The sequence below is a fragment of the Patiria miniata genome, unplaced genomic scaffold, assembly GCF_015706575.1.
Source record: "Patiria miniata isolate m_02_andy unplaced genomic scaffold, ASM1570657v1 HiC_scaffold_3, whole genome shotgun sequence".
Classification (NCBI taxonomy): Eukaryota; Metazoa; Echinodermata; class Asteroidea; order Valvatida; family Asterinidae; genus Patiria; species Patiria miniata.
The window spans coordinates 6,473,565-6,495,799 of record NW_024037069.1 but is presented as its reverse complement, the minus strand read 5'-3'; the positions used below and the strand labels follow the sequence as shown (position 1 = coordinate 6,495,799).

At 42.8% G+C, this 22,235-nt stretch overlaps 2 protein-coding genes across 3 annotated transcripts; both read right to left on the bottom strand.

Annotated features, from left to right (window-relative positions):
• Positions 1–1,910: 1,910 nt before the first annotated feature.
• On the bottom strand, positions 1,911–10,230 carry LOC119737196 (arylsulfatase B-like). The gene is made up of 8 exons (XM_038211375.1): positions 10,130–10,230; positions 7,789–8,051; positions 6,431–6,617; positions 6,033–6,202; positions 5,332–5,539; positions 4,001–4,250; positions 3,481–3,647; positions 1,911–2,764 (listed from the first exon to the last, which is right to left on the bottom strand). The coding sequence occupies exons 1-8, from the start codon at positions 10,131–10,133 to the stop codon at positions 2,499–2,501; spliced, it is 1,515 nt and encodes a 504-aa protein (XP_038067303.1). The 5' UTR covers positions 10,134–10,230; the 3' UTR covers positions 1,911–2,498.
• Positions 1,911–22,235, bottom strand: LOC119737197 (arylsulfatase B-like). Of its 2 annotated transcripts, XR_005272349.1 has the most exons (9): positions 22,018–22,235; positions 20,064–20,326; positions 18,356–18,542; positions 17,949–18,118; positions 17,366–17,573; positions 16,583–16,832; positions 16,064–16,227; positions 14,569–15,394; positions 1,911–2,142 (listed from the first exon to the last, which is right to left on the bottom strand). XR_005272349.1 is itself a non-coding variant. In XM_038211376.1 (8 exons), the coding sequence occupies exons 1-8, from the start codon at positions 22,019–22,021 to the stop codon at positions 15,129–15,131; spliced, it is 1,512 nt and encodes a 503-aa protein (XP_038067304.1). In that variant the 5' UTR covers positions 22,022–22,235; the 3' UTR covers positions 14,318–15,128. The 2 variants fall into 2 exon arrangements, 1 of the variants encoding a protein (XP_038067304.1); XM_038211376.1 differs by lacking the exon at positions 1,911–2,142 and having other exon boundaries at positions 14,318–15,394.

Here is a 22,235-nt window from a genome sequence, read left to right as displayed (position 1 = left end):
CAGGGCCGTGTCCCAACAAAACATATTGTTTTTATTTTTTATTTTTGTTTGGAGGGGGGAGGGATGGGGGAGGAGGCACTGATTTGTTTATTTATTTTTTGGGGGGGGGGGGGGGGAGTCACGGCACTTTAGCCAAAATTTGGGTAAGGTGTTGGGGTTGCGTCTTTTTGGCGGGGGGGGGGGAGAAACGCCCGGACTTTGTTTCTTATTTTAAGTTTACCACCCACACACCCGGCAAATCACTCTTGGAATGGTCCGAAACAAAATATCAAGGGTCTCGACGCGACAAGAATAGTTTAATGGGAATAAACTTGGAGGGTGTGAATGGTTAGATGAAAGAGGGCGCCAAATTGATAGTCAGTAACGTTCGTCGAAAGGCCACAGAGGGCGCTGCTGACGGTTCCCAGGCACCCACCACTGATCTCCGTGTAAGAAAATCATGGGGATCAGTGACACCAACCTCAAAACAAGCGACCCATATGGGTGCATACCTGCAAATAAACTCCCATAGACACTAGTGCTAAATGCCCGTACTTCAAAATTCTTTTAAAAATACTCAAAACTCTCACAGGTATTCAAGCTGCACAGAAAAATGATGATCAATGTGTCATCTTTCATTTTCTTTTCAATTTATGGTGGGTTGACCATTGACTTTTCGAGATATTTTCACGCAAAGAAGACGACCCCTATTTTCCCCAAAGCGGAAAAGTAGCCATCTTGAAAAACGATCCCTCCACAACATGGCAAAATAGCGCCACTTTCGAGCCCAATAGCATCCAAAATGCTCAGAATTGGAAGCCCCAAGTCCGGGCCAGAGGTTCACTACCATATCTCTTCAATTCCCCAATTTTACGGCGCTCAGAACTCTCTAATATAGAATATTTTGAGGGTATAACTTTTATTCATGAGCTTGGCGGATCGATTTACCGGTGTGTACCCTATAATAGCAGGCAACTTTTAAATTTTAACACAAAATCACATTCAGGACAAGCAGAATATCTCCAAAGTCAATATTTTGAAAAAAAAATGAAAGAAAAATATTATCCGAGGTCGATATTAAGCCCGAAAATAGTGATTGTTTTGCCCCTGCTAAGCTGTAGAGCGCCCCCAGCGACAATAAATTGAGTTCCAGCTACTTTAAAGCTCAAAATGCCCCCCCCCCCCCCTTTTCAACTATCAATTGTTGTAATCGGGTGATAGCCTACTGCTCCCTTATGATTTGGAAGCATCCGTTACGGAAAAAAAACCTTGTTGATACCTTTAAAACACTTTTTCCCCCTCCCGTAGGTTCCGCCCACTGAAAAGACCACTGCCGCGGCACAGCGCATGCGCGAAACGGCCATCTTTGTGATTCTTTATAGGGTGCATACCTGCAAATAAACTCCCATAGACACTAGTGCTAAATGCCCGTACTTCAAAATTCTTTTAAAAATACTCAAAACTCTCACAGGTATTCAAGCTGCACAGAAAATGATGATCAATGTGTCATCTTTCATTTTCTTTTCAATTTATGGTGGGTTGACCATTGACTTTTCGAGATATTTTCACGCAAAGAAGACGACCCCTATTTTCCCCAAAGCGGAAAAGTAGCCATCTTGAAAAACGATCCCTCCACAACATGGCAAAATAGCGCCACTTTCGAGCCCAATAGCATCCAAAATGCTCAGAATTGGAAGCCCCAAGTCCGGGCCAGAGGTTCACTACCATATCTCTTCAATTCCCCAATTTTACGGCGCTCAGAACTCTCTAATATAGAATATTTTGAGGGTATAACTTTTATTCATGAGCTTGGCGGATCGATTTACCGGTGTGTACCCATATCCGCCGACGGATTTAAAATGTATACAAAAATGATGTGATCATGTGCTCAAAACTGCAATGCGTTATTAACAGAGGCGATAACATAGAAGTGGTAAAGCACACGTGCTTTTTATTTTAATAAAACAGTTTGTCACATATGACCACGAAATTTAGGAAATATTACTATTATAGTCCAAAAGAACAAAGAAATGAAATAGGCCCGTCAGTTTGACTAATTAATGTTTCTGCCAATGCGTAAACAACGTGCAGCGTAGCACTAGGAGTATTAAAATGAATATGCTGTCATGATTTAAACTTGAATTGTAATTGTGTTATTTAAACCTTTTGTTGTAACCCTCGCCAGGGTTTATTTTTCCTATAGTGCACTAAAATCCATAGAGTACAAGAACAAATATATACATACACCAGCATTGTACTTCTTCCCGTTTTAGAATTGTAACGAATTAATCAAAATACTCTTCTTATTAAATTTTACGTAATTATTGACTCCATCACCATAAGGCCACTATCAAAGTTGACGTTACAGGTTCATATTAATACATTTTAGAAAATCAGAAAAATTAATTAGGTACAAAATCTTACTTACATTTGATGAGGTATAAAACGCAGTTGGCCTACTGCTAAATGTGGAAACGAAAAAGTTCTTTATAAACTAACTTGATAAGAAAAAGGGGAATTTACTCCCAATTACTCCAGGTGCCATTGTGATACTTGGGATTAGCCCTGGGGTCGTTCGGCGGGTAAAACACCGGCACTGCAACCTCGTAGTAGTACTGCAGCCTCTGCATCAAGCGCTGCACGACGTCTGGACGTTGGGAAGACATGTCGTAGTATTCGCTGGGGTCTGCCGTGATGTTGAACAACCACACCATCTTACCGGGTGCTTCGATTGGGGTGACCGGGGTAAATCCGTAGTCAGGAGGGGGAATCCAGCTGCTGTTACCTAAACAAGGTCAGATGTTAAACAAAAATGGAAATGTCAAAATACAGAAGTCTGATTCCCCGACCCCAACATTCCCCGACGACTCGTGATGAATCGTACTAGTTAGGTAGCACCACACTAAGCAATACCTCGTGATTAACCTATGCCTTCGATCGAGCTCAAATTATTTTCAGTTTTGTATTGCGAATTTTGAGCGTATTCTGGTGCCTTTTTGGTATTATGCTGATACAAGTTTCCATATTCATTAGCAAAAGAGCGATGTCATTTCAGGCAGAAACCTCAATGTCTCAGCACTAAAAGTTGCCAGAATTTTGGATATTTTGCCTAATTTGTAAATGTTCTTTTCTTTGTTGATTCGTTGTTGTGGTAGTACATGGCTGTAAGCCCGTGCACAATCTTTTCTTACAAATGTTTTCAATGAAAATCTGTGTTCACAATTTGAAACTCCTAAACTGAACAGTGTCTTCCTGAAATGACATCACAGCAACAGCGCCCGCAGGAAAAAGCATGAAAAAATATAAAAGTTTGAAGAAGGGCACTTTTTAATAAAATTAACCAAAAAGGAATGTCAAACAGTTTTCATATACATTTAAAACTAGGAGTAGAAACTTCCACAAAATGTGTTCCTAAAACAAATTCGTGTCATGGACCCTTTACGACCATGCACTCAAACAAGACAAAAAAAGAAAATATAATGGATGAAATAAATCCAGTACCCGGCGATCCAGTGATCAGCTTCCAGTCGCCCGATCGTATCGCCGCCCGAATGGTCTCATTAAACACTTTCGTTCCCATCACAGGCATCGAGTGTGTTTTATTGGGCCGTTGAAACAGCGGATCGATATTGTGAAGGATTTCCTTGCGAGGCGACGGATCACCACGGCTGTAATTGAAGGAAGAATAAAAGTAATGCCGTGATTATGGCTTTCAAAGAACAATGATCAAAACCTCCCTCGTTAAGTCTACCGCATCATCAGTAAATAGTTAGGCATACATGCCGTTTCAAAAGGATGCTTTACAACCAACATGAATGCTTAAAATGTTCCAATATATGTTAAAGTAGAATTTAGGTAAGTACCGGCGAGGGCCTTCACGTTTTTAAGTTCATATTGATGACTTTCACTGACTCCAACTTTAAGCTGACTTCTCAGATTACAGTTTGAAAAATCCCATTGATTTGTCGTTTTCCACGAAGGTCACACCATTACCTTTACAAAGTGTACAAATAGGCCTTACCTAATGGTATTCCACATGTTATATCCGTCCAGTTTGGTGCCGTTCAAACTCCCTCCAGCCAGGCCCGCAACCAGCGTGGGAAACCAATCGCTGACATGTATGAGTTCCCTGTTGATGGTACCTTGTACCTTGGCTGGTAGGAGGGGGCTATGCACGAACCCTATGCCGTGCATACCGCCTTCCCACAAACTCCCTTTCCACCCGCGCAGGGGCCAGTTGTTGCCGCCTTGATAAATTTGTCCCCCATTATCTGAATATGGTTTGAAAGGTTGAGGAAAAACATGGACAAAAACAGAAAATTCACAATCCCATAACTTAAAACTGTGCAGAGTTAGGATAAAAACCACTAAAACATGAGTATCATTCAGCCCAATTGATGTTTTAACTCCATACAGATGGAAGGTACTACACTTAAAGGGAAAATACAACATTTGCAAACATCAAAAAATAAAACTACCAAATCATTTTGAAATACCTTGCTGGACTGTTAGTGAATGACAGTGTAAAGCATCCTGTAAAATCATGGCACCTGGTATACTGTCATTTTCAAGAAAAGTGGTATTTTTGTATCAATTTCCAACGCTGGTCGGCCGACCAGCGTTGGAAAAAACTGGCTTTTTTTCAAATACTGGCCCCAATTGACCATCGCACTTGTTTGCAATCGATTACACACCTATGAACGGGTACAAGCCAGCTATACTGGTTCCCTGACCTTACAATTCCCCAATGTATGTAAACTGCTCTGTTTCTTCTTATATGGAGTCAGGGAAACAGACTACAGGAAAATGATTGTTTTTCTTGGTTTTTATAGCATTTTCGAACCCAAAACCTCAAAAAAAGTCAGTGTCACTATATTTGCTATATATTTCCAACCCCCCAATTCCATCCATTTCTGAAAATTACAGCAAAAGCAAATGATGTATATTCCCTGTAATCACGAGGAAGCAATTTGTTGATCGTGTTCACTGAATCTATTTCATTAATTGTAAAAAGTTGAATGGGATGGTGCCAGACTATTATACGATTGGAGTGAGTTCCAAGCCTCGCTTTGATTAATTTTTGAAATGTGGTTTAAAACATTATGACATGTTTAATTAAATACAAATTTTAAATTATTCATCAGAGCAGACCGGTATTAATTTGTAATGAACTTTCATTTCATTGCTTTCATTTCTACTCGCAAGTTCCTAAAATGGAGAGTTTACCTCGCTTTCAATTAAATATGGCCGACCCGTGCAAGAATAAAGTCTATTATAGACATTGTGTTACTTCATGTATTGATTCTGCATACAAACTTATTCGCCATCTTCAAGAAGACTTTTTTTACGAACCCGTTGAGAAGATGAGCACTGTATCTTTCCACAGTCCCAGCTGGTCCATCGTCCGTGTGATGTTGCCGATCCCCTCATCCATACACGCTACCATCCCGGCATAGATTCGCCTCTTTTTGTCCGTGATATGCGCGTACGGGACCATGTACTGCTCGGGTACCTCCAAGGGTTCGTGGACGGCTTGGTATGGCAGGTATAGGAACAACGGCTATACAGAGGAGCCAAAAAGAAAGGTAACTGGCTTAAACCTCGAAGATTGGGAGACTTGCAGCATTATAGAAAACTTTAGTTCTTAAAAAGATATCCAGTACAAAATTAATGTATTCATAAATAATGTGCTAAGTACGGAAATAATTTGGTGGCATTGAATTTAGTTGAAAAGCCTTGTGTTTTCTTAATTATATTAAGGCACATATAAAGGCACATTTTAAGAGAAAGTTGTCAGATCTGGGCCCAATTTTATTGAGCTGCTTAAGCACATTTGCTTGTGCACGAAAACAAACATTGCTTAGTAAAATAAGGTTACCGGCCAAAACTCCATGCGATGTACATTGCTTGTGACTGGTATTTAGCGGTTGTTTACCTAGCATAACAATCGCATGGAGTTTTGGCCGGTAACCTGATTCTATGAAGCAAAACGTTTTTGTGCTTAAGCAAATTTTGTGCTTAAGCAGCTCTATGAAATTGGCCCCTGATCTTACCGTGTCCGGTGTCTGACTACTATGCCGTCGCAGGAGCTCCTGGGCCCGATGTGTGAACAGCGTGGTGGAATAGGAACCAGTGTAGTTCCATACTGAGTCGTCGTTATCTCGCAAATCTAGTCCACGAAATGCGAAATGTGTGTAGTAGTCTTCAGCTCCTTGCAGGTAGCCTTATGATAGGTACAGTTTATGTAAGAAAAAAATGCTCAAACAACTTTCAGCAAAGTATTTATTGTGAATTTTCTGTCCCATGTACAGGCTGCGAAGACCTCTTATTCAAAATTACCAGCGGGATCCGGATCACAAACTATTACTGAGCTACAGAAATGTACAGCTTTTTGGTGATCTGTATCCCTATGTCAACAAGACCAAAGATTCCACACTACGAAGGGCCTTACCGAAGTAGCTGTCGAACCCGCGACGGGTGGGCCAGCATGCCTTCTTGTAAATCCCAAGGTGCCATTTGCCTACGATGTGGGTCGCGTACCCTGACTCCTTGAGTTTCTGGGCCAGAGTGACGTCATCGAGAGGCAAGCAACTGGGTTGTTCAAGTTCAATATTCCCGTGCTGCAACCCGGTGTGGATCTGAAGGGCAAGCAATAAAACTGCAGGGTTTGATTGCGTTGACCATTATGGGCGGCGCCATCTTAGGGGGAGGGGGCAAAGCACCTAATGGTCACTGAACAATCAAAACGCAGTGGGAGGGAATCAACCTCGTCCCCAAAACTTACATTATTTTTCAACCTCGTTTCCAACAGTAAGCCCTGGGTTGGGATTTTTGGGAACATGCTTCTTGTATAATGAATGACAGCGCAATTAGCAGGTAATGGATATGTAAAGTGTACTTGGTGTTGTTATTTCCAACGTGTATTACGTGTTTAATATCACGTTCATTGTAATTATTACGTCCATACCTGGTATGGACGTAATAGTTACAATGAACGTGATATTATGGACGTAATAATTACAATGAACGTGATATTAAACAATTACCTTCTCTAAATAATCATTTCCTTTCCAATTTGCTCATATAAGTATGAAATGTGATACTGCGTTTTTGCTGGATCAGATTGTTACATTTTAACTTCGAAAAATCGTGTTTTCGCAACTCACGTCGAGACGAATTGATTCTGTTTTTACCCCAGACACCAGATGCAAAGGCTTATGTAAAGCACAGGCAGGCATCATTCTATTCCTCTTTTGCATACGTATTTAACAATTGTGGATATGCAAATGATCCATTCCAGGGTAAGAGAGCAGGTAGTGATGGGAACGTACTGCTCGACACTCTGGAATCGAGGTTGGGAGGGGATAGTTTGACGTTTAAGGGCGCTGCTCAAAATGTACACATGCATAGCGGTACTCGCTGCTGTATCAGACTTGGAATGCCCACGATCACGGTAAGCTCGTTTGTTAAGAAGTCTGTACAAAAGTCAAGAGGTCGTGAAAACGATATCAAAACGATGTCTGTGCCCCATTGCAAAATAGAGCGCTTTTCGGGCCCAATTTCATCCAAATTTCACAGAAATACAAGCTCACAGTCCTGTGCACGGCTTCCCCCTTAGTTTTTTTCACAAACCTTCAAGTTCATGGCCCACAAAAGAAATGCTCTTATACCGAAGAATTTGAGGGCATGCAAATCGTGATTTGGCCGGCGTAGGCAATTCTGGGCCAATTTACCGGTCTGGACCCTTGTCGACGTACGTGTGGGCGCCATTTTTAATACAGCTTCCTCGTACCCATTTGAAGCCTTTACCTGATATTTGCCGCTCATCAGCTGGCTACGTGTCGGCGTGCAGATGGGCTGGACGTAGTAGTTCTCTAGTCTGACGCCCCCGGCGGCCAACCGGTTCAGGTTGGGTGTCTCGATCTCGGAGCTATGGTAACCGATGTCATGGAAACCGTAATCATCGGCCAAGATGAAAAGGATGTTGGGTGGTTTGCAGTCGACGGGACCCGAGACGCTTGCGAGAAAGAGTCCGATAAAACATAGAATGGAGGACCGTGGCGTATATTCCCCTGCAAAATCGTGGATTTGAAAACAGGCCGTCGTGAAACCGAAAGAAGCAAATTGCTGGACGATTTTAAAGTACATTAGCATTTATCCCAAATAACCGAATTATTATCAACATTTTTTATTTGAAATAAACATCGCATGATACCAAACACCCTTGACATGAGTCTGGCTTGCTGTCATTTAGAAGAAATCAAGAAATGTGGGCGATTTCCAAAAAGCAGTCAATTGACTGCGTTATGGAAATACAGAGTGCTATCGACGAAATCGTGTTTCGTGATCAAAAGTTTGTGCATGCTTTGTGCAGTGCTTTGGGGGCACTGTTTCTCAAAAAGTTAAATATCCACTTAGTTACTGAAATTCAACGGGTTAGATTTTGAACATACTTCTTGGGATTTCGAGTGGTGTTCTTTTATTTGAAATGCACCTGGTTGAAAAGCAAGTGCTCCGATTTGCCTTGGAGCTGTTCGATTGTAGCAAAATTAGCTGGCACAAAACGCCTGTCTTGAAGACAATTTTCAATTTGAGAGGCATCTTTTTTTTCAGGGGAAGAAGATAAAGAAGAATTGTGGATAGACGCTTTCATTTATGTCACGCCTATCAGTTGCAAGAGGTAACACAGCCACCGTGCTTCTTCCTACTGCTCTGATCAAAATATATATTAGTTACATGTTCTTCAGTGAAATTTGCGGCAGGGGCGGCGGAGCCTCGGAGCAGCATCCCCCCCCCCCTTTCTCAACAACAAAGAGCCCGCCCTCTAGCGGTTTACTGTGCCCCGTCGAGATAAAAACAAAACTGCCCCTCAAACGCATACGTATGAAAGCATAATTACATGATCGCGCTACAAATAAATGTGTCTCCTCTCTCGTAATGCAAAACTGCCCCTCAACACTGGTTCCTCTGACCAGCCATGCCACGAATGAATCTTGCACAACAACAGATTCCAGCAGTGCAAGCTCTGCCTAGTAGGGCCTAGATAAAGGGCCTATTAGGTAACATAAGTGGTAATGGCTTAACACGTTGGTGTACGTCACTCATACCAACAGTTCCCAGTCTGAATTATAAAAAAGGAGTACTCTCTACCGACGATGACAATGTCTCCTATGTCATGACAGTTGCTGCATCTGGAGAGGGAGGGTTCCCGGGACCAAAGTGCTCAACCCACCACCGCCCGTCCCAAGTCGGGGGCAGTTGCAGCAGTCTGAAAGATCTGACAACAGGATGCAGATATAACCTGGGATTGATAATTTTTGTTAACAACTTCATGCTGTGCAGGTCGATAAAACGTTGATGCAGATCAAGCCAGGTAGCGGCCAATAACCCGGCCATGGTTTTCAATCTCCTTAAATGAAGCACATTGTAGGGATTTATATCAACATCAGATGGCAGAATGAAACAAAGGACATTAGGAAATTTCGTTTCGCATTCGCTTCGTTGCGTGGACGAAAGTAGAGTTCAAACTAACCTTTATAGTTCCCCAGTATTTCCTTATGTTAATGGGACTTGCTGTGATATGCCAGGCAGCGCTTATGGCACAGACTTAAACGGCTGAACGACTTTTTCAACATATCGGGCACTTGGTGTAGTCCACTTAAAGATGTTCAAATCTGACGATTATTAACACTATATCACACAATAGTGACAGATACCCTTTATTAAACCAAGCTGGCTCTTGTTGTACATTTTGCTCTTCGTGTTTCTTATACCGAGTTATATATAGAAACAAAAAATATCGCGAGAGGGGTACTGTTGCTTTTGATGGCCTGTTCAGTAACCATGTTGTTTTTCACGTGAAGAGCACTATATTTTGTTTAGGGGCCAGTTTACCATCTTGAGAGGGGCACGATTGTAAAGTTGCGAGCGGGGCACTAAAACATTTTCCTGACGCGTTGACCTACCCATAGAGCAAGGAACAGTGCAGGCCTAAGCGTATAGACCTACTCGTACCCATATATCAAGGAACAGGTGCGGTGGAAGAAATATATCCATACATCTTCTGTTTACTTCCTCCCGCGCCAATGCACACAAACCTGCCACAGACATTGTACATAATCATAATGCTATCGGATTACTGTCAGCTCACCCATTATGTGGATCTTCACATCAATAATTAGACCGTCTATCCGTCAGCTAGAGCAGGGCTAAAGAGACTAGAGTGAGGTCTCTTTCCCCAAAGAGTGTACACTTTCTTACGGTACACACGTACGCTGATGGTGTTCAGCCTTAGAAGAAATACACAATTGACATGTGATGATACCCAATAATAGTAACCTGGCTACAGCTGAAAAGGCGCCATGGCATTGTGAACAACGACAATGAAGTACGGACGTGACGACAAGGTTGCACCAGTTCATAATGTTCATATTAACAGAGTGTGCTGTGGTGGTGGACAAGGCCAGGATGTGTGAAGTGAGGACGTTTGTGGATTAAATGATTTTGTCCATGTTTTTCCACAACCTTTCAAACCAAATTCAGTAATGGAGGACAAATTTATGAAGGCGGCAACAACTGGACCCTGCGTGGGTGGAAAGGGAGTTTGTGGGAAGGCGGTATGCACGGCATAGGGTTCGTGCATAGCCCCCTCCTACCAGCCAAGGTACAAGGTACCATCAACAGGGAACTCATACATGTCAGCGATTGGTTTCCCACGCTGGTTGCGGGCCTGGCTGGAGGGAGTTTGAACGGCACCAAACTTGACGGATATAATATGTGGAATACCATAAGGTACGCTTTGGAAAACAAATTCTTGTTACCTTTTGACTTTTGTTCAAGTGAACTAGTTACATGTATAGCAACACAACTGTAGTGAGTTGATCAAAATGCTTCTGTTAAATTTAAAATTTTCTGAGCATTGGGCAAAAGTATTTGAATCGGAAGTTTATTTGAATTTCCAAACACAATTCTGAGAAGTAAGCCTAAGTTGGCTTTATAAAAAAAACATCGAAAAGAACTAAACAATTGTTTGGAAATTATACTGTGGTTTAAATTTTACTTCTTCATGTATTATATCAGCATCCTTTCTAAACAGCATGGAGTGCCGTAAACACACAGACAAAAAAAAACATTTTTCTTCAAAAGCCATCATCACATCACAGCATTACTTTTTTCTGCCGCCAATTACAGCCGTGGTGATCCGTCGCCTCGTACTCCTGCACAATATCGATCCGCTGTATGCCCCGCCCACCACACACTCGATGCCTGTGATGGGAACGAAGGTGTTTAATGAGACCATTCGGGCGGCGATACGATTGGGCGACTGGAAGTTGATCACTGGATAGCCAGGTATAATTCTTGAAGACCATTAATTGACCTATCGCTGTAAAATCGCGTCAAAAAATATTGTCCAATTACATGATATATACACACAGACGCGGAACGCGCAAATTCGAGACAAACAAAACTTACAGGTGTACAAAAACATCCATACGGTTGTCTAAGGGGCGTGGCTAACTCTGAAACGGCGACAGGTCAATTATATTTCGGACCATTAGAAAATGATGAGGGATACTTATCGGCTCGGGGGAAAAAACTTGCTAATTAGTAGAGGCCCATTTTGTGGTGGTGTTTCACCAACCTATGACTATACATAATCTAGGCCTATACATCTCAACATTTTGATGTGACCTGCACTTTGACAATGTGTGACCGTGGTGGTTTAACAGGCAACTTTCTTCCCGAGCCACCTAGCCATAGATAGGCCTACGTATCCGGTATACGCCTACCATAATGGTCCCTATACTGCCATCCATTTCCGAGGCGAGGTGTACGTCTACCGAATGGGCATCATCATGGCCGCATCCAGAACACACAACACAATATTTTTGAAGAGCCACATTTTGTTTCTGTTCCCCGAAAAAGTGGGTCCAAAAAGTTTCCACCGCACATTTGATATAAAAAGCAAAGTGTGGGGGGGGGGAGGGGCAAATGTATTGCTTTAGTAGAGGTTTGTGGGTGGTTTACGCCGTGGCTGCCTTTTTTGCGACGTATCATTTCGCGGCAAAAAAAGTATAGTGACAACGGACCATGGAAATGATGCAAGTTCCAGAGTGCAGAAGACGTATCATCATCTTTATGGAAACTAGTTTACAACGTGCATCTTACATTCTCACAATAAAATGGTAAGAACGATGCAGCACTTCCAAGTTGTATGCTGCAAGTACGCGCGGGAGACGTTGGCCCTATGCGGCCGGCTACTACGACATGCATCATATTTTGACGACAGATGCACACATGTGTCATATGCTTAAAGCTTTCCGATGCGAAATAGCCTCTGCTCATTGTATACCCAGCACGATATGTGACAGAGGGGTACCCCGCCTGCCATGAGTCCAAATTTCATGTGACACCAGATTCAATTTTTAATCAAAGCCAGAGACACTGAAACGAGATCGCAAGTCATATAAGAGCACGATCCAGGCGTTTTTAAAGGATTTGACTAGGGTGTAAAAGTTCAGTCTTTTTGGCGGGGGGGGGGGGGGGGGGGTTGAGACGCCCAGATTTATTCGGATTTGAAGTTCGCCACCCATACACCTGCATTGCTCTTGGAATGGTCCCAAACGATATATCAAGGGTCTCGACATGGAAAGTTCGATGGGAAACACACTTGGAGGGTACGAATGGATGAGATGAAAGAGCGCGCCACATTGATACTCAGTAACGCTCGTCAAAACGCCATAGAGGACGCTGCTGACGGTTCCCAGGCACCCACCACTGCAGGCGCGGTTCTACGGGGGGGGGGGCTTGGGGGGGCTTTAGCCCCCCAAAATTTTGTCTAGCCCCCCCCCCCCCCAAAAAAAAATTCCGTAAAAAAAAAATGCATCAGCAAAAAGAAGGATTGTAATGTACATGCGAACGGTCTCCCCCTAAAGAAATAGTCGTGACAAGGGTGCATTTGTAGTTCATCATGTCGCCCGCAGGCGGGATCCCCTGCGGCGTTTCCAATCCTCTCTATCCTTTATACAAGCAGCCAACTCTGTTGTGGTCTCAGTCCCGGCATCTCTCCTCAGAATCCCGACATAGCTCGTCCTCTGTCTTCCCCTCCGCTTCACCCCATGAGTCGGTTCCCACAGCACCAGACGGCTTGCTGGTAGCTCAGGGTGTCTGCAGCAGTGCCCTGCCATGCCCATCCGCCTGTATGCGATCTTCTGTGAGATCCTAGGTAGCATGCCGTAAAGGGTGTTATTAGACACGTGGTTTCTCCAGTCGATGTTGAGCACCCTCCCCAACATTCTGGTGTAACAACCGTCGAGGGACTTCTGAAGGGTCGTTGTTAAGGTCCAGCACTCACATCCATATAGCATGATGGACTCCACCGTGGCCTGGAAGAAACTGATCTTGACATCCCTTGACATGTTAGAGCTCCATATGGTTTTCATCCCATGTAGAGCCTTCCAGGCAAGGGCTTTCCTAATGCGGATGTCGTGCTCAGAGGAGTCGACCCATGATCCTAGATACTTGAAGTCGCTGACTTCCTTGAGAGGGCGGCCCTCTAGGGTAGTAAGGGATGCATGGTCTGGGACGTTGTAAGTGACCACCTTTGTCTTTCTGGCATTGAGTGAGAGACCCACCCGGCTACATTCCATCTCCACACGTGTCAGAAGCTCCTGTGCCTGGGAAGTGGAGTTAGAGAGGAGGCTGATGTCATCCGCAAAAACGAGGTCAGTCAGGGCGACTGCGGGATAGCGGCTCGATCTCCTTGGTATCAGTGTGAATCCAAGATCTACCTCGTGTCCGCTTATAGCTCGTCTGAGGGCAAAGTCAAGAATAACGATGAATATGAATGGGGCGAGGGTATCGCCCTGCATGACTCCTGCCAAGATGTTGAACTCGTCTGTGTTTCCATCGGGAGTGACCACTTTGGCTCGGGTTCCTGAGTACATTGACTGGATGGCTCGAAGCAGATTTGTATTTAATATAGTGTGAATGATTTTAGGATTTTACTGGTGCTCCCCATTGAAAATATGGCATGAGCCCCCCCCCCCTCCCCCTTATTGATTTTCGGAGGCCTAAGTGTCTGAAGAAAATAACCGGTCTACATTTCAGCACGCCTCCCTGAAAAAAATTCTGGATCCACCCTGCTAGCCCCCCCCCCAAAAAAAATATTTGTTCTAGAACCGCGCCTGCACCACTGATCTCCAAGTAAGAAAATCATGGGGACCAACCTCAAAACAAGCGACCCATATCCGCCGACGGATTTAAAATGTATACAAAAATGATGTGATCATGTGCTCAACACTGCAATGCGTTATTAACAGAGCCGATAACATAGAAGTGGTAAAGCACACGTGGTTTTTTTTTAATAAAACAGTTTGTCAAATATGACCACGATAATTAGGAAATATTACTATTACAGCTAGTCCACAAGAACAAAGAAATGAAATAGGCCCATCTTTTAATTAATGTTTCTGCCAATGCGTAAATCACGTGCAGCGTAGAACTAAGAGTATAATTAATATCAAAATAAATATATGCTGTTAGCTAACTCCTGTATCATGATTTAAACTTGAATTGTATTATTTAAACCTTTTGATGTAACCCTCACCAGGGTAATGGGTGTGTTCCTTTTTGTGGAATAAAACAAGAAAACTAATATTCCAAAATTTGTGGAACGCAGTTTCATATGAAATTTTGACTCCTATGAAATCTGATCTCTTTCACCTTATGTGGACTCACACGTTCCAATTAGACATGCGCACAACCAATAAGTCCATATTTTATAGAGTCCAAATTTCACACTATACACTGGACTCATTCATGTTTCCTATAGTGCACTAAAATCCATAGAGTACAAGAACAAATATATACATAAACCAGCATTGTACTTCTTCCCGTATTAGAATTGTAACGAATTGATCAAAATACTCTTTTTATCAAATTTTACGTAATTATTGACTCCATCACCATAAGGCCACTATCAAAGTTGACGTTACAGGTTCATATTCATACATTTTAGAAAATCAGAAAAATTAATTAGGTCCAAAATCTTACTTACATTTGATGAGGTATAAAATGCAGTTGGCCTATTGCTAAATGTGGAAACGAAAAAGTTCTTTATAAACTAACTTGATATGAAAAAGGGGAATTTACTCCCAATTACTCCAGGTGCCATTGTGATACTTGGGATTAGCCCTGGGGTCGTTCGGCGGGTAAAACACCGGTACTGCACCCTCGTAGTAGTACTGCAGCCTCTGCATCAAGCGCTGCACGACGTCTGGACGTTGGGAAGACATGTCGTAGTATTCGCTGGGGTCTGCCGTGATGTTGAACAACCACACCATCTTACCGGGTGCTTCGATTTGGGTGACCGGGGTAAATCCGTAGTCAGGAGGGGGAATCCAGCTGCTGTTACCTAAACAAGGTCAGAGGTTGAACAAAAATGAAAATGTCAAAATACAGAAGTCTGATTCCCCGACCCAACATTCCCCGATGACTCGTGATGAATCGTACTAGTTAGGTAACTCTACACTATAAAGCTATACCTCGTGAATAACCTATGCTCGATCGAGCTCAAATTATTTTCAGTCGCCTTTTTAGTGTTATGCTGATACAAGTTTCCATATTCATGAGCAAAAATGTGATATCATTTCAGGCAGAAACCTCAATGTTTCAGCACAAAAGTTGCCAGAATTTTGGATATTTTGGTAAATTTGTAAATGTTCTAAAAGTACATGGCAGTAAGCCAGGGCACAATCTTTTCTGTCAAATGTTTTCAATGAATTTCGATGAATTCTGGGTTCACAATTTGAAACCCCTAAACCGAACAGTGTCTTCCTGAAATGACATCACAGCAACAGCGCCCGCAGGAAAAAGCATGAAAAAATATGAAAGTGTAAAGAAAGGCACTTTTTGATAAAATTAACCAAAAAGGAATGTCAAATAGTTTTCATATACATTTAAAACTAGGAGTAGAATCTTCCACAAAATGTGTTCCTAAAAACAATTCGTGTCATGGACCCTTTACGACCATACATTCAGACAAGACAAAAAGAAAATATAATGGATAAAATAAATCCAGTACCTGGCGATCCAGTGATCAGCTTCCAGTCGCCTGATCGTATCGCCGCCCGAATGGTCTCATTAAACACCTTCGTTCCAATCACAGACATCGAGTGTGTTTTAGGCCGTGGAAACAGCGGATCGATATTGTGAAGGATTTCCTTACGAGGTGACGGATCACCACGACTGTAATTGGAGGAAGAAAAAAAAAGTAATGCCGTGAAAATGGCTTTCGAAGAACAAGGATCAAAACTCTCTCGTTAAATCTACCTCATTATCAGTTTATAGTTAGGCCTACATACCATTTTAAAAGGATGCCTTTCAGCTGTATGAAGGCAAAAAAATGCTACAAATTTTTGCCAAAGTAGAATTTAGGCACGTACCGGCGAGGGCCTTCACTTTTTGAAGTCCATTTTGATGACTTTCACTAACTCCAACATTAAGCTGACTTCTCAGATTACAGTTTGGAAAATCCCATTGATTTGTCGTTTTCCACAAAGATCACACAATTTCCTTTACAAAGTGTACAAATAGGCCTTACCTAATGGTATTCCACATGTTATATCCGTCCAGTTTGGTGCCGTTCAAACTCCCTCCAGCCAGGCCCGCAACCAGCGTGGGAAACCAATCGCTGACATGCATGAGTTCCCTGTTGATGGTACCTTGTACCTTGGCTGGTAGGAGGGGGCTATGCACGAACCCTATGCCGTGCATACCGCCTTCCCACAAACTCCCTTTCCACCCGCGCAGGGGCCAGTTGTTGCCGCCATCATAAATTTGTCCTCCATTATCTGAGTTTGGTTTGAAAGGTTGAGGAAAAACATGGACAAAAATAGAAAATTCACAATCCCATAACTTAAACTGTGCAGAGTAAGGATAAAACCACTAAAAACAAGAACATCATTAAGCCAAATTGATGTTTTAACTCCGTACAGATGGACCGTAAGGAAGCCATTCGTGAACGTGTTCCCTGAATCAATTTCATAAACTGTAAAATGTTGAATAAAATGATGCCAGACTATTTTATGATTGGAGTGATTGATTATTTTGTTTTAATGTGGTTTAAAACATAATGACATGTTTAATTATTTACAAATTTTAAATTATTCATCAGAGCAGACTGGTATTAATTTGTAATGAACTTTTATTTCATTGCTTTCATTTCTACTCGCAAGTTCCTAAAATTGAGAGTTTACCTCGCTTTCGATCAAATATGGCCGACTCGTGCAAGAATAAAGTCTATTATAAACACTGTACTACATGTACAATACTGATTCTGCATACAAGTTTATGCGCCATCTCCAAGAAGACTTTTTTTACGAACCTGTTGAGAAGACGAGCACTGTATCTTTCCACAGTCCCAGCTGGTCCATCGTCTGTGTGATGTTGCCGATCCCCTCATCCATACACGCTACCATCCCGGCATAGATGCGCCTCTTTTTGTCCGTGATATGCGCGTACGGGACCATGTACTGCTCGGGTACCTCCAAGGGTTCGTGGACGGCTTGGTACGGCAGGTAGAGGAACAACGGCTGTACAGAGGAACCAAAAAGAAAGGTAACTGGCTTAAACCTCGAAGATTGGGAGACTTGCAACGTTATAGAAAAAGTTAGTTCTTAAAAAGATATCCAGTACAAAATCAATTTATTCATAAATAATAAGCTATTTATTTTGTTAAGAAGTACGTAAATATATTTGGTGGCATTGAATTTAGTTGAAAAGCCTTTCGTTTTCTTAATATTAAGATTTTCTTTTATGAGAGTCGCCAATCACAAGCTCCTTATTAAGGTGAGGGTTACAAGAAGGGATAGAAAAGGAAATCGAAAACAATATATATGTCAAGTAGACAGATATTGACGGTACGCTTAAAGGCAAATTAAAGAGAAAGTTGTCCGATCCGATCTTACCGTGTCCGGTGTCTGACTACTATGCCGTCGCAGGAGCTCCTGGGCCCGTTGTGTGAACAGCGTGGTGGAATAGGAACCAGTGTAGTTCCATACTGAGTCTTCGTTATCTCTCAAATCTAGTCCTCCGGCTACGGAATGTGTGTAGTAGTCTTCGCTTCCTTGCAAGTAGCCTTATGGTAGGTACAGTTTATGCAAGAACAAAAAATGCTCAAACAACTTTCAGCAAAGCATTTATTGTGAATTTTCTGTCCCATGTATGGGCCACGAGGACCTCTTATTCAAAATTACCAGCGGGATCGGGATCACAAAATATTACTGAGCTACAGAAATGTACATGCAGCTTTTTCGTGATCTGTACCCCAAAAATGTAAACAAGACCAAAGATTCCACACTACGAAGGGCCTTACCAAAGTAGCTGTCGAACCCGCGGCGGGTGGGCCAGCATGCCTTTTTGTAAATCCCAAGGTGCCATTTGCCTACAATGTGGGTCGCGTACCCTGACTCCTTGAGTTTCTGGGCCAGAGTGACGTCATCGAGAGGCAAGCAACTGGGTTGTTCAAATGTAATAATCCCGTGCTGCAACCCGGTGTGGATCTGAAGAGCAAGCAATAAAACTGCAGGGTTTGATTGCGTTGACCATTATGGGCGACGCCATCTAAGGGGGAGGGGGCAAAGCACCTTATGGTCACTGAAAAATCAAAACGCAGGGGGAGGGTATCAACCTCGTCCCCGGGGCTTACATTATTTTCAACTTCGTTTCCAATAGTAAGCCCTGGGTTGGGAACATGCTTCCTGTATCCTGATTTGACAGCAGCAGGTAATGGATATATAAAGTGTACTTGCTGGTGTTATTTCCAACATGTATTTTTTTAATACGTGTTTAATATCACGTTCATTGTAATGATTACGTCCATACCTTCTCAAAAATAATAATTTCCTTTCCAACTTGCTCATATATTTATATGAAATGTGATACTACTATTTGCAGGATAAGATTGTAACATTTTAACTTAGAAAAAAAAATCGTGTTTTCGCAGATACCAGATACAATAGCAAAGGCTTATGTAAAGCACAGGCAGGCCCCATACTAGTCCTCTTTTGCATACGTATCCAACAATTGTGGATATGCAAATGATCCATGCCAGGGTGAGAGAGCAGGTAGTGGTGGGAACGTACTGCTCGACACCCTGGGATCGAAGTTGGGAGGATAGTTTGACGTTTAGGGCGCTGCTCAAAATGTACACAGCAAGCTTGTGATATTTCCTCCCAAGAGCTCCCCCCCCCCCCCTCAGATAGCAGTTTTAGTAGTGCTTTATCAGGTCGACGAAGAACAAAACCCTATAAGACTGCAACAAGAATATCAGAGCAAGCCCGATGTGGAAACCTGACATTGTTCAACTTTTATTATTACAGCGAATAAACAGACACTAAAAGGACAAGTGAAATTTAGTCCCTTTTTTCTAGTAAAAATGTATTCCAAATGTAAATTTATGGCAAACCTCTAGGTCTTTTAAGGAAGTTTAAATGATCTTGAAGAAACCAGGCCTGCATCTTTTGTTCATCAAAGACAGTTGTGGGTCCAGATCAGTAATTAGGCTGCCTTAGACCTTAGTGGTAATTACACGCAATTCCCAAAACTATTTAAAATACTCACACTCTCTGAGGTGTTCAAGACACACATCAAATCATAGCTAATTTCATCATCTTTCATTTTCTGTTCATATTTTCTTTTTTTTTCTTTTTTTTTTGGGGGGGGGGAGGGGCTAATCCAATGACTTTTGGGAGAAATTTCTATCCGAGGATGATGACCCCTACAAAAAAACGATGTATGTGTTCCATTGCAAAATAGAGCGCTTTTCGGGCCCAATTTCATCTAAATTTCACAGAAATACAAGTTCACAGTCCTGTGCACGGCTTCCCCCTTAGTTTTTTCACAAACCTTCAAGTTCATGGCCCACAAGAAAATGCTCTTATACCGAAGAATTTGAGGGCATGCAAATCGTGATTTGGCCGGCGTAGGCAATTCTGGGCCTATTTACTGGTCTGAACCCTTGTCGACGTACGTGTGGGCGCCATTTTTAATACAGCTTCCTCGTTCCCATTTGAAGCCTTTACCTGATATTTGCCGCTCATCAGCTGGCTACGTGTCGGCGTGCAGATGGGCTGGACGTAGTAGTTCTCCAGTCTGACGCCCCCCGCGGCCAACCGGTTTAGGTTGGGTGTCTCGATCTCGGAGCTATGGTAACCGATGTCATGGAAACCGTAATCATCGGCCAAGATGAAAAGGATGTTGGGTGGTTTGCAGTCGACGGGACCCGAGACGCTTGCGAGAAAGAGTCCGATAAAACATAGAATGGAGGGCCGTGGCGTATATTCCCCTGCAAAATCGTGGAGGTGAAAACAGGCCGTCATGAAACCCAAAGAAGCAAATTGAGGGACGATTTTAAAGTACATTTGCATTTATCCCAAATAACCGAATTATTATCAACATTTTTTATTTGAAATAAACATCGCATGATACCAAACACCCTTTGACATGAGTCTGGCTTGCTGTCATTTAGAAGAAATCAAGAAATGTTGGCGATTTCCAAAAAGCAGTCAATTGACTGTGTTATGGAAATACAGAGTGCTATCGACGAAATCGTGTTTCGTGATCAAAAGTTTGTGCATGCTTTGGGTTTTTATTTTTGGGCACTGCTTCTCGAAAAGTTAAATATCCACTTTACTGAAAGTTAGCGTCAGGAGCGGCGGAACCGGGTGACTCCCCCCCCCCCCCCTTTTCCCAGGCAAACAAAAGTGCCCCTCTTGCGGTTAAGAATGTGCCCCTCGAGATGAAAACAAAACGGCCCCTCAAACGCACACGTATGAAAGCATAATTATATGATCGCGCTACAATTACAAATAATGTTGTCTCCTCTCTTGTAATGCAAAACTGCCCCTCAAAAACACAAGTACCCCTCTCGCATTAACAAGATTGTGCACCTTCTCGAGATGGAAAACTACCCCTCGCAAGCACAAATACCCCTCTCGCAATAATGAAATTGTGCCCCTCTCGAGATGGAAAATGTGCCATCAAAAACAATAGTGCTCCTCTCGCGATAACTTATCGAGATGGAAAATTGCCCCTCGAAAGCACAATTAGTGCCCCGCTCGCAACATTACAATTGCACCCCTCTCAATATGGCCAAGTGGCCTCTAAAAAAAAATTAGTGCTCTTCACGCGAATAAAATGGTCACTGAACTGGCCATCAAAAGCATAAGTGCCCCTCTCGCGATATTTTTCTCTCTATATATAACTAGGTAAAAGAAACACAAAGAGCAAGATGGACAACAAGAGCCAGCTTGGAAATGGGGTATCTGTCACTATTGTGTGATATAGTGTTAATAATCGTCAGATTTGAATAACGCCCCCATTGAAAGTATGGTACGAGCCCCCCCCCCCCCCCCGTGGAAAACGAACCCCAAAAAAGAGGGGAAAAAAGGGAAAATAGGTGCAAAGCCATATTGCTGTTAATTTGATGGGGGGGTGGGTAGGGGGTAGGGGGGTACGGGCAAATGCTCCCCTGCTCACGCTCGGAAGAATGATAATGAAAAAGTGAAGGAATCTTGGGGGAAAATTTGCTTTGCCCCCCCCCCCCGGAAAAAAATCCTGGCAATGGCCATGAGAACCCATAAACCAGCAAAAATATGAAATGAAAAGGGGCATAGGGGCACCGCGAGCTCTGAATGTTTGGGGAGCTTGATTGTTAAAGCCCATTAAGATCCCCATCTAGAAAATATGGCCCACTACGTTCCCCCTTCACATTTGACCTTACGCATTGAATTAGGTATCGTTAGGTATCGGAAACTGAAACATTTTCCTGACGCGTTGACCTACTCATAGAGCAAGGGACAGTGCAGGCCGGCCTAGGTGTATAGACCAACTCGTCCCATGTAGCAAAGAACAGGTGCGGTGGAAGAAATATATCAACCATAGGATGTTTACTTCCTCCCGCGGCAATGCACACAAACCTGCCACAGACATTGTACATAGTATAATCATAATGCTATCGGATTACTGTCAGCTCACCCATTATGTGGATCTTCACATCAATGATTAGACCGTCTATCCGTCAGCTAGAGCAGGGCTATACTAGAGTGAGGTCTCTTTCCCCGAAGAGTATACACTTTCTTACGGTACACACCGTACGCTGATGATGTTCAGCCTCAGAAGAAATACCCAATTGACATGTGATGATACCCAATAATCACGATCATTAACCTTTCAACCTGGCTGCAGCTGAAAAG